Below are 11,985 nucleotides of genomic sequence, written 5' to 3'. Positions count from 1 at the left end.
GAACGCGCGGGGGCGGAGCGGCACGTCACAACATTCGTCACGCAGCCGGGACCCCCCGCGAGAGTCGGTCCATTTGGCGAGCCACGAGGAGGACCGCCTCTCGTTAAGGTACATCGAATTAAAGAATCGAGGTGGAGGGTAAGGGAGTAAAATGTAGCGGAACGGGTAAATCTAGAGAATCCCAAACGGGGAATTTACTCCGGGTCGACCCTCCTTCCGGTGCATCGTCGGGGGCGAGGGGTCCCCGGAAGAGGAAGTCCTCCTTCCGCGGGGACTCCTCGCGGCATGGCGGAGGTGTCGGTGCCGAGCTCGGGGGTGAGTTTTTGCCGGTCGCTCTTGAGCGCGGTCAATTAATAGAAGCCATTTATAAGGACAAACGGAGAGAATCTGGGAATCCGCAATCCGCCGTAGGGCAATAAATCTCGAGTCGCGGCGGGTTGGAAGCGGAACCCCTCTTGTAAGCTGGTTGTATTGTAGCCATTACCGAGCCATGCATCACTAGGTAACAACCACGCGGTTTTTCGCTCTCCCTCGGCCCTCCGCCACGTCGCTGGGATCCGTCTCTCTTTCTCTCTAGCGCGCGGATTTCCGCCGAAGAACTCGAGGTACGGGGAAGGGAGGAGGATCCTCTGGGAATCCCGCAGCTGATGCTCCACCGCGTACGTGGACCACCCAGGTGTTCGCCGAACCGTGGGGCAGGCGGAGACGCGAGGCATTACTCAAAACATTAGCGCGCCTTATGCACGGGGTGGAAAGGTCCCACCCCCGAAGAGATACCTCCTCTCCCGGGCACGCGAGCTCCCCGAGAGCCCTCTCACCTTGAATCTGCAATTCAAATATATAAAAATAATTTCACCTTGCGCCTCCCTCGCCCAGGGTCCCGTGCCTAGGGGCCTGAATGCAGCCCCGACAACGAAGAGGGCGATAAAGGGCGGACAATGAGGGTAAATCGTGTCCATTACCCGGAGGAGCAACACCCCAGGGCGAAGAAATTCCACTTCTCGGGGTCTTTGATCGTGCCATTGGGTTCGCAATGCGAGGAAATTAAGTTAGGGCCGGACGGCCGGTGTTTCGAGGCATCCGCGAGGGAGGTTCCTCGAAATCGGGGGGCTCCAAGGGTGGCGAGGAAAGTGGAACTTGAGGAATTTCGCAGACCCGGAAGTGGACCGGCGTCGGCGGCGCAGGGCGAGGGGGTGGATATCCGTACTAGGAGAGAGAACGCGGCCGAGGGGTACGGCCTCCTCGCGCCCTCACCGGCGCTATAGTAACAACACGGGGAAACATAGGGAAATCAATATGGCTTCCGTTGCCGACCCACCCCCTCGCCGCTCCTCTCGGCCCTCTCGGCCTCGCTCGGACGGGTGAACCCATTATGAGGGGGTGTTACTCCGGGCCAATCCCCAACCACCCCTAGGAGTGCCCCAGGAGCCAGAAGGGCGCATGTGCGTTGCTAGGGCTGCCGGATGTGCCAGGGCAGCCGAGAGGACATGCGAATCGCCCGCCTAGCGGGCCCGACGTACTAAACGAACCTCTCATTGGCCACTTTCACCCTGTCGAGCAACCTGCACTTTTCCGGAACCCCTGGACGACGACCTGCATCCGACTTGATTTTTTTCCCCCTCCGAATTCCCTGTGGAATTTTCTTCACGGATCCTCGGCTCTACCTTGGGAGTAAAAAGAGCGATCAAGCGTGATACCGTAGATTTTTCGCCTTTAGGCGCATAATTGGATGGACCTGGAGAACCACAGAAGTGGAGAACGGTTATAAGAACTACTTCCTAATATATACCCTTGCGCACTCCGGAGATCTCGAAAATTCGATGCCGCGGAACGTATAGATCGTACAGGGCTTCCCTGGAACTCCGTAGACATTTTTTCTCGTTTCGTTTGCGCTTTCTCGAGTGGCTTCGGGTAGACTCGAATGGCGTCCCTGGGAACTCTTACGTGTAGAAGTTTTGGAGCATATTACCTCTCGCTGGAAACCTGGGGGGGGGGGCCGTTAATACACGAGTACCGCCTCTAGACCTTGGAAACTCCGAAGCTGCTCGCAAATTATCGCGACGCCGGCAGGCGTGAAGGTTGGGAACCGCAAGTGGCGTGGAATTGGCGCAAAGGTGGCGAACGGGAAGATCTCCTCCTCTCGGGCGAATCGAGCGCGGCGCTCTGGCGGCGGCCGGAGGAACCTCGTAGCCGATGGCGCTGCCAAGATGGCGGACGCTCCGCGAGGGAGCCGCCGGTATTTGGAATCTCCGTCGACGTTATACCGACCGCGCCATCTGAGCCTCGGAAGGCAAGCCAATCCGTCGATAAGGGAGATTCTCGGGGGTAAGAGGGCGGCAGTTTCGTACAAAAGTAGCCGCGGTGGGTAAAACAGGTTACCGGGCGAAAGTAATGCAGACTTCTTGCGCGGGCACCGCAGGACTCTCCGCGAAGTTTGGATGATAACGTCGGTAATGCAGAACTCCAGGAACGGGGGGAAGAGGTGCCCAGGTGATATTTCACGGGACATCGGCAAATGAAGCGGAACGGGACGCAGTTTCCAAACTTGAATACGGAGATTTAGATGCAACTTCCGGCGAGGCGCCCCCGATGCCCGGAGTTCGAAAAATGCAAATGGCCGCCCTTCGCGCCCCCCTCGGTCGAGCGCCCCCCCAAACACCTCCTGGCGGTCGACCTCGATTTTCTGTTTTGGGATACCTCCCACCCCCCCTTTGCGCCCCACATTTTTAAAAATCGACCCGCACGGAACGGCCGCAAATTACCATTCCATTATTCGCGCCCCTTTCACTGATAACAACCGTGACCGGTACTTAGCGCACGCGGGTAATTAATCCTCCCGCGCTTAATCATTGCCGCGGTAAAAAGTACCTAAACTCCGGCGAGTCGAACGACTTGGCTTCCCGCGAATCCGGTGAAATTAATTCATTAGTTAATTCATTAATAAGTAATTATCTTCAGATGTATCCAAAGGTCGCACCTGTACGCGCGTCTCGCTTTTCATCGATCATGTTTACTCACAACAGAGTCAACGGTTGTTCTCTACGACTTTCGGCCTAAGTCCTCAGTATTCCGATCGACGTCTAGTTGTGCCGATTCGACGAGATCGCTACCCTGTTAATCTCATAATTATTAATTTCCCTATACTCAGGGAATGTCCGCTGCGTCACAGCGGTGCAAGAATCCCTGAGACAGCATCTCATACGAAACTCGTGTACCGTAGGAGTTCAAGTACCTCGTTGAAAAATTCCCCGTTTACGGAAAAAGTCACCATGGTAATAGTTGTGGGTTTCAAAAAGAGGCTTAAGGTGAAGTGAAACATCCTTCAAATCGGTCGATTAGAATACAGCACTTTTTTTAAAGGGTGTTAGACCAAACTGTCCGAAACCTTGACACATCACTCCTGATCATCTAAGAATTGTCCTGACACATTCGAAAATTTGGATTTTTCCAAAAAATTTTTTAACTCAGTCCAGACCAGAATCAAAATGGCGTCGAGCTCTCATATTTCGATCGATCTACAATTATCGAAGGCTCCGATATGAGAATCGAAAGGGTCAGGACAATTTTACGAGAATTTAGAACCCTCTGGTAATCGATAAACTCGCATTTGAACGGGATAAAGGCAAAAAAAGTGTTGTATGCGCTTCTTTGCTAAAACAATGGTAATACGAGGTCTCGGAGGGAAAATTTAATTGGCGTGGAAATCACAGATGGCGCAGGGGGTCCCTCCGCAGTCAATTAGGGCCCTAGAAGGCATGAATCCAGAGGATTTCTGGAGTTTTACTTCGATTTCTTTATAATTATTGTACGAAAACGACAGGTGGAATATGCCATTTGGTACAATACCCAATATAATTCGACCCAGCTGTCAATATAAAAACGAACGTCGGCACCGTAGGCATTTAGAAAAATCTTCTTTATCGACGTTGATCAAGTTTCGCGACGTGTTTCACTTCACCTTAAATTACAGCGGGCGATTGCCGTTCTCCGGGGTGCACTTCTAAAGCGATCGTTTCCTCGTGTCTCAGGAAAAGCAGGAGAAGGATTACTTCCAAGACCGGATGACGGCCCTGTCGATCGCGTTACCCCTCTCGGGGTTGGAGGCGGAACACTTTTACGCCCTCGGTGCGGGGCGTCTGTACGACCACGGGGTGAAGACGCTGAGCGGAACCGCGCCGTCGTCTCCGAGCACCAAGAGCGACTCCAGTGGGATCAGCAGCCTCCCGAATTCTGGAGGAACGGCGACCCCGACGACCTCGCCGACGCAATCGAGACCTAACACCCCGGCTTCGGAGACGTCGAAAGCCAATAAGGTAAACCGAGAATAAACGTACCGATATTAATTACCCTATCAGAGACACATCGATCGGAGGCACTCCTGAGGGGAAGACTGATAAGGGATGAACTTTATACAGAATTCTCCCGTTTATCAGGGACAAGTGGAGGCGCCCCTGCGAGTGCAGCACCAAGGAAGGGACATCCTGAACCTAGGTGCGAACGTCCGTGAACCCAGCTGGCAGGTGAGGTACCCCACGATGCCGAGGCAGAACCTCCAGGCGTTTATGGAGAACCGATCGATTTATTATCGACTGGGAGAGCACGGCCTCACCGAGGAGTACCCGGCAGTAAGTGAGAAAATGTAATTGAAGAGATTTTATTTATACCTCGGTACGGCCCAGAGGACCCCACGGGTGGAGGAGGATGGAAAAGGAACGTCTCGAGGAATGCCTCTTCCACGCGACCTGGGGGGAACGTCTCTCTCGAGGGTGCATCGATTTCCGTAAATTACCCCCTAGGCTCCGATTTCCGATCCCTCGCGTAGGCGATGCTCTTCGCGATCTCCTCGATGTTCATCGACTTGTAAATCCCGGCGAAGGTGGGGACGAAGAGGACGGCCGCGACGAGGTAGTACCGGAGGAGTCCGGTCTTCTGCCAGAATCGATTGATCGGCGATCGGCCGACCTTCTCCGAGACGGTTTGCGACAGCCTCGTGGAGCTCTCGGTCAGGGTGGAGACGTTGGACATGCCTCGGGTAAGCGTGTCCGCCAGGGCGGGGATCTTCATGGCCTTCATCCCCTGAAGACGGGGTTGATTCCAGGGGAAGAGGATATTATAGAGATATATAAAAAAAAAGAAAAAAAATTGGCGGACCCCCGAGGAAAGGCGGTGCGTACCTTCAGCTCGCCGAATCGTTTGACCTTTTCGTTCACCACTCTGTACCGAGTAACGAGGAAATTCTGCAAGCTGTCTCTGTACTCGGCGAGCGAGAGCTTCGGCATCTCTTCGGCATGGGACGTCGCGATCGTAGAAATAAACGGAAATAAATCCCGTACGAAGCCTCGTCCACCTTGAAGCGGTCAATAGATGATCGGTGCCAAGGCAACGAGGACGACTCACCTCGGTCCTCCTTTGTTTCAGAGGGTCTGCCAGGAGTGCGAATTTAGCGAGCCCTCGCCCTACTTATTCTGAGGGCCTCGCGGGAAACGGCACGGCGTTATCGGAATCAACCTGTGATAGACCAAAAACGGCGGCCGACTCGGAAGACGAGGAGACCACCTAGGTAAATCGACCACCACCTGGTGAAGGACCACCCTGGAATCACGAGAAGAACCGTCGAAGATGAGGCTCCAGGGTACTCCTTCGCAACGAACTTCTACCCCCGAGTCGGAAACGGGCCGTGACGGTCGAGCTTTAATTTTAACCCTTTACTCGCACCCCATTTCCCCGGACGCATCGATATCAGAAAATCTCATGATTAATCCCTTGATTAACTTCTAAAAATCCATCGAGACGACCGATGCGAATGCGGATCCCGGGGCGCGCGTGGACAGTTCCACTTCCTCTATTTTTCTTACCTGTGTCTGTATATTTTCTATTTTTTTTATTTTACTACCGGATCCGTTGATCCACTCTGCCACTGACCATCGTTTACACCCGGTAAACCAAAGGACCCTTTATCACAACGCTTACGATCACTTGACCGTACTCAGAAGTATAATTGTTAAGCGTGGCGCAACCGCCGCGGTGGAGGACCCTGGCACCCCTCGTCGCGGCGTCGTCGAGCTGCACGGTGACCATTGTTTATGCCCGCGGAAATAAACAATTCCAGTTTTTAAGAGAAAGAAAATGAAAACCAGATACGACCACCTCCCCGCGACCGGCGTTCCTAACCTCCACCGGCGGGATCTAGTGTAAACGTTATCTAGATGCGCGCGACCATTCAGATATTGTTGTTATTGTCGGGGGAACAATCGGCCGTCAATAGGCTGCCCCGGCACAATGTATCTATTCAGGTGCGGTCAGGGGTGCTCAGCCGATCGGGAGAACCGAGTCGAATTTTCCCAGGGGAGGGAAGCGACCGTCCAACGCCCCTCTACGCGCGGCAGTGCCCGAATCGGTCGAGTTCCACTTTCCTCCACCCGGACCAGATCCTTGTCGATCGTCGAAAAGGGTGTCTCCGAGCTCGGCGGTTCGTTGACGCTGGGTCAGAGGTCATTTTCTCGAAAAAGAGAGGTCCGACGTCGGTTTGACGTCGCTTGACGTCGCTTGACGTCGCTTGACGCGCTTGACAACCCCTGGTCGCGTGCGCCGGGAGAGCCCCCGGCCGGCCGCGATGGTTACGTATGCGGGAATCATTGTCGGGCCGCGAAGCGCACGCAAGGGCCAAAAATCGTCGAAATCAGTCGAGTTCAACATCGGCATTGTGCCGGGGCTTTGTCTCCCGCGCTCATTGTTATCCCGCACTCGGTGTACATCGGGACCGCGCCGGGCAGCGGGCACCGCGGGTACTCGGCCGCAGGTGCACCGCCCGCGTCACCGAGACGGCGAAAGTGGAACCGGCGCCATCCAGGGACCGCTGGGGCTGCCTGGGGTTCCCCCAGGTGGCGCGGAGCCCTCCGGCCGTTCCGCGCGTCGGAGTCGGCTTTGCGGGGGGCTTCCGCGTCTCCGCCGGAATCCGGGAAAGTATCGAGAAGCGGCGCGGCGCTCGCGGGACAGATAGGAGGAGATTTCCGCGCTGATATCGGCGAGAGGCGGGGGCGGCGTAAGGAGGAGAGAGAGAGAGAGCGGCCGCGAGGGAGGGGGAGAGAGAGAGCGGGAGGAGAAGGGCATAGAGCAGCTGAATAGGAAGCAACACAATGGGCCAGGGTGGCTGTGGAGGCGTGTTATCAAATGGGTTCCTCATTCACATACTGCGACCTGAGCTACCTGTGTCTGTCTGTACCGGTGTCTGTCTGTTATACTTATTCATACCGCCCATTGTGTCTCCACTGTTGAGTCGAGTTCAGTTCAGTTGAGAACGCGATGGAACGTGCCACAATGCACGAATATGGGCTGTGCCCCGTGCACCCCTCCCGGGCCCTCCCCCCGCCATTTGCCTTCGCCCCGATCCACCTCGCGCTCGTCCTACCACCTCCGACCTTCCTCCGCACCTACGATTCCACCTCCGGATCCACCGGAGGAAAGAAACCTCCACCCGGGGGCGCGGAATTCCTTCCTTCCTCCCGAGGCCGAACAAAGACTCGCGGAAACGTCTCGTCCTCCCCAAGGGGGTGGCCGGACACCTCCGGGCCCCGCGACCCCCCCGAGGGCGATCGAACCAGGGGGCGAAAGCCCCCGTAATTAGCGCGGGATCCTCCGGGTCCGGAGAAAGAAACCTCTTTGGGCCTCCTGGATGAGCGCGAGGCCGCGCGCGGAGGCACCGCATACAAAACTCGCTCTCAATACGTCATTCAGCCGAAGAATACGGCTCGTTCTCGCCATTTTGCTCGCAGAATGAGAGTTTCAAAGGGAATTAAGGATTCAAAGGCATCTTTGCGCGCGGCGCACAAAACGCTCGGCCGCCAGGCCAAGACATTCGAAAGCGCACCCCCGCGCGCGGCCGCCCGCCCGGGCGGGCGGTGGGTGGGATGCGTACCAGAGAGAGAGAGAGACGCCCGAGGAATCCGAATGAGTCGCTACTGAATAAGATAACGCGGCCCATTCAACGCACCCTTACTTACGGGAAATTATTAACGCGATCCCGCGTTAATTCACCCCGGCGTGAATGGCGCGGAGCCGGCAAGGGCTTCCGCCCCGGCCCAAAGGAATAAGCCAAATACCTAATGGACACTCAAGGGTGAATACTTGGCTCCTCCTCGGACGAGAGCCGCGCCTTCCGCTCTCTAAGGGTGGTGATTACCTGATTACCGAGCGTCGACTCGGCCGAGCCCGGAAGTGGGCCGATCAGCTGACACCTCCACCCGTGAAAGGAACCCGTCGACGGATGCAGCCGAGCTGGGACGAGGGGACTCTTCTCTTTTATTTCTCTCTCCTCGCCGGGGAAAAAATTACCCGGATTCCCCGAGAATCGCGGGGTGTCGATATTGGGCGAGGGTCCGAGGCGCACCCCCCGCGGCGGCGGCGATTCTTTGCTATCGGGGGGCATTTTTTGTTCTCCCGTCCTCGCGGAACAAATTCCGGAGGCGATCTTTGTTTGCACTTCGGGGTCCTCCCGGGATTTCGGAGCGGTGGATTAACATAAAAATAGAGGCGGGTGCCGGATAATAACCGACCCGGTCAGGGGGCGATTGTCATTCATATTTCCGGGGGATGCGACACGGTGACGTTTACGACGCGGGCAAACATGGAACTGGATCCGTATCGCGGTGCAGCCTTTCATGGTGATCTTCCTTATCCCGATGACTCTCGAAAGTGGAAAATTTAATGAACTTGAAGTTGATGAATTCTTTTTCCTTTGGGGCCACCCCCGTTATCCGCGTCAACGTATCGATGGCACTCTTGCCCCGGCTTGGCTGCAAATGGCGCTCCTTAGTTCGCGTCGCCCGAATCCGGGGTGCATAGGGGTGCGTAGGGGGTGCACGCGTGCGAGCGGGGTGGAGAGTCGTCGAAATAATGGGTGCCTGACCGCGTTTTTCAATGGCCCGGTCGTCGCCGGCTCTCCGAGTCGCGGTGGCACGTGGTTTAGGGGGTGATTACACGGGGGTAGCATATTGTTCGCCGTGGCGGCCGCGTGCTCGGCCGCGGCCGGGGGGTGGGGGCGAACACGCCCCCGCGTCGACTCGAGCCGATGATGCGTGAATCCACCCTCCGTAGGCCGCAGGACCGCCCCGCCACCTCGACCCACCTCGAAGCGACCCCCTGGAGCCCCCGCAACCCCCATAACCTCCGACCCGAAAGGGTCCGATCGACCTTACCCTCGCCGACCCGGGGGATGCACGCTTCGCGGCGCCCCCACAATGCCGAAAATCGCTCCTCGCTGATTGACTTTTATGCGATCTTCCCTCATTAGACTCGGACCTCCCCTGTCGTAATTAGCATCGGTCGATGTCAACGAGGGATCGGCGCGGAAAGAGAAAAAAAGAAGGAGAGAAGGAAGAATCCCCTGATTTCTGGGAGGGCTCGACTCGATAATTGTTCTTCGCATAATCACAAATCCCGACCTCTCTGTATGATCATTTCGCGATCAAGGAATTCCAAATTTATCGCGGTAATCGCCTTGAATTATAAACAAAAAATAATTGTGATTAGTCTAAATGGAGATTGGGCTAGTCTATCGGGGGGTTCTAGAGGGTGTTCCGGAGGTGCCTCGGGCCTGGAAAATTCCCTGATTGGCGAAATAAGAGACTTGAGAAAAAATTAAGGGAAAGGGGAAGAGCGCGGCCCTCCAGCGAGGGCGGTGGGTGGTCCACGTGGGGGTGGAATAATCCATTCGGAACTAAAAGTCGGACGACGCCGGTACAATGGCCGCCGTCGTCATATCTTCGGTATCTCGCGGAACGGATCTCATTGTGACCGCGGGGCGGCGCAGTCAGCTATTATGTTTATTAAGTTCGCGGGGGAGGGTCAGGGGCTAGAAGCCGGGGGTGTATTGTCCCGCGCATTGTCTGGCCCATTGTGTGACATCACGGCCCGATAACTGCCGATAAGGCCGCACCAAAGCTTCGGCTATGTACGCGTACACGTACATCATCCACCTGCCCCCCCCCCCGCGATCCGAAAGAAGTCGCACGTGCCAACGCGGGCTGAAGCCCCGATTTTTGGTTACCCCCCATAAACATCCCGGTTCCACATTTTTTGGGGTAGAAAAAAAATATAAATGCGAAAAATCCGAGTTAACCAATAACCAGAGGAGCCATATAGACGAATCGAAGGTACAACTGCTCGAAGCGAGGGCAAGTCGTTTTTCACCCCGCGGTTCCGCAATCGGGGGTGGCTATGCAGCGAGGGTGGCCGCGCGGTGTGAAATTGCAGCGGCCGATAGGGCTTATCGAGGGGGTGGATCGCGAGACGCGGGGGGTGGCAGATGGTGCGTAGGAAGAGATGAATCAGGTGAGGATGCACTCGGGCAGGCCGGGTTATCTTCATTGAGCCTATCGCCGAGATTATAAATCACTTCCCACCCCTGCGGCGCGCTTCCGAAGGTAATACCATAACCACCCCTGGCGAAGGGGTGATGACTGTATAATGCGACGAGCGCGCCACCCTTTCACCCTGGGACCGACTTTCGCGACGAGGGAGGGCGCGGAGGGTGCCAAAGGCCGCGACAAGGGGGTGGCGTCGATCGACGTTCCCGCCACCCCCGACGAGGGTGGCGAACCTTTCTCGCGAGTCCGATTCCAGGTGGCGGACCGATCGTGCCTTTACCCCGAAGCAACCCGAAACGATAACGCGGCCACCCCCGCGTATAATTCCTGGGAAGGGAGCGATCCGGAAGACGGCGGTAAAACAACCCCTGCGGGGGGTTGGCCCGGGTCGGAACCGCCCCCTCGCCGGCTACATCGGCGAATGGAGTGACAATGCTCTCTTCCGCGGGATCCGAGGTTCCGCGCCACCCCTTCTCTCCGTCTTTGTCTCTCCCCCCGGGTTGCCTCGCTCTCTCTCTCTCGCCCACCGCCCTCCCACCCCAAGGGCTGTCTGCGCCCGCGGAAGAAAGTGAAAAGGGAATTATTTCTTTCTCATTGCGCGTCGCCGTAAACGCCGCCCGGGTAAACGAGGTCGTAAACGGCCGAGTTAATTACGGGGTCGCGCCCTAGAAGTTCGGAGGGTGCGTAGGTGCCAGGAAGGAGTGAGGTCCCAAGGGCGGAAGTGGAGGCGAGGGGTATCGCAGGATTTTCTCGCGATTTTTGAGAATTTAAGAGATGCAACCCCTTCGAGAGATGGCGCACCCCCGGCCCCCCTGGCGGGCCGAACGCCTTGGAAAGAAATGGCGAAACGAAGAAGGAAAGGGAAACGCGGCGACAAGAGGATCCCGGATAGGCGAAGAGGCGAGACCGGCGACTCGCGTGCCGGTCGGGCTCGCAAGGATGCCCGGAGAGGGTCGTATCGAACGCATCCCCCTTGCTCCTGACAGGGACGGCACCCTCCTCGTTCCGCTCTTGCCTATCAGATCGAGTCCCTCTATTTCGCCGTCCTCTATTATTTCTTTTATCAATCTGCGCGCTTTCAGGGGGGGCTTTGAGCCCGCTGAAAGCTGCGTGATAAATCATGAAATGTAAGAACCCCCCTCCTCCGGGATTCGCCCCCTCCGCGGCCCGGGCGTACATACACGTACGTATAACCGGGCAGGTTCAATAGGCGGCATTGCCGGAGCGAACGCCATCCATACAGCCCGCCAGATGAGGTCTTCTAGCTTCCGTCGAGTCCGCGTGAAAGGATGCCCCAATAATATTCCATTCACCGAACCACCCTCCGAGCCCCTCGGCCCCCCTCCCGCCCCCGACATCCGACTCGGTCCGGCCGCGTGCCCATGCCGCGCCGCCATTGATTTTTCATTCGTCGCTCTTTCAATAGTTTGTTATGAGCTTTTCCTAAAGGCCACCCCGAGACGCGGCCCGCGGGAAGACGCACCCCCCCGCCCGGCGTCGGGGCGATTCCCCCCGGAGTGGACGTCTCCGGTGCGCCGGCGCACCGGGGTGCGTTTTTCGGAACGACTTCGAACGTTTCCATCGAAGACGTGCTCGCAAGTATTGCCGGTATACACGAGGT

At 56.8% G+C, this 11,985-nt stretch overlaps 1 protein-coding gene across 2 annotated transcripts; it reads left to right on the top strand.

Annotated features, from left to right (window-relative positions):
* Positions 1 to 3,079: 3,079 nt before the first annotated feature.
* On the top strand, positions 3,080 to 6,103 carry LOC105696308. 2 transcript variants are annotated; one of them, XM_012418692.1, is made up of 4 exons: positions 3,080 to 3,281; positions 4,029 to 4,313; positions 4,434 to 4,639; positions 5,419 to 6,103. In XM_012418692.1, the coding sequence occupies exons 1-4, from the start codon at positions 3,270 to 3,272 to the stop codon at positions 5,558 to 5,560; spliced, it is 645 nt and encodes a 214-aa protein (XP_012274115.1). In that variant the 5' UTR covers positions 3,080 to 3,269; the 3' UTR covers positions 5,561 to 6,103. The 2 variants fall into 2 exon arrangements, with proteins under 2 accessions (XP_012274115.1, XP_012274116.1); XM_012418693.1 differs by having other exon boundaries at positions 4,416 to 4,625.
* The last annotated feature ends 5,882 nt before the right edge of the window (positions 6,104 to 11,985 follow it).

The sequence above is a fragment of the Orussus abietinus genome, unplaced genomic scaffold, assembly GCF_000612105.2.
Source record: "Orussus abietinus isolate OABI.00-Male unplaced genomic scaffold, Oabi_2.0 scaffold34, whole genome shotgun sequence".
NCBI lineage: Eukaryota > Metazoa > Arthropoda > Insecta > Hymenoptera > Orussidae > Orussus > Orussus abietinus.
This window is presented reverse-complemented; position numbering and strand designations above follow the sequence as displayed.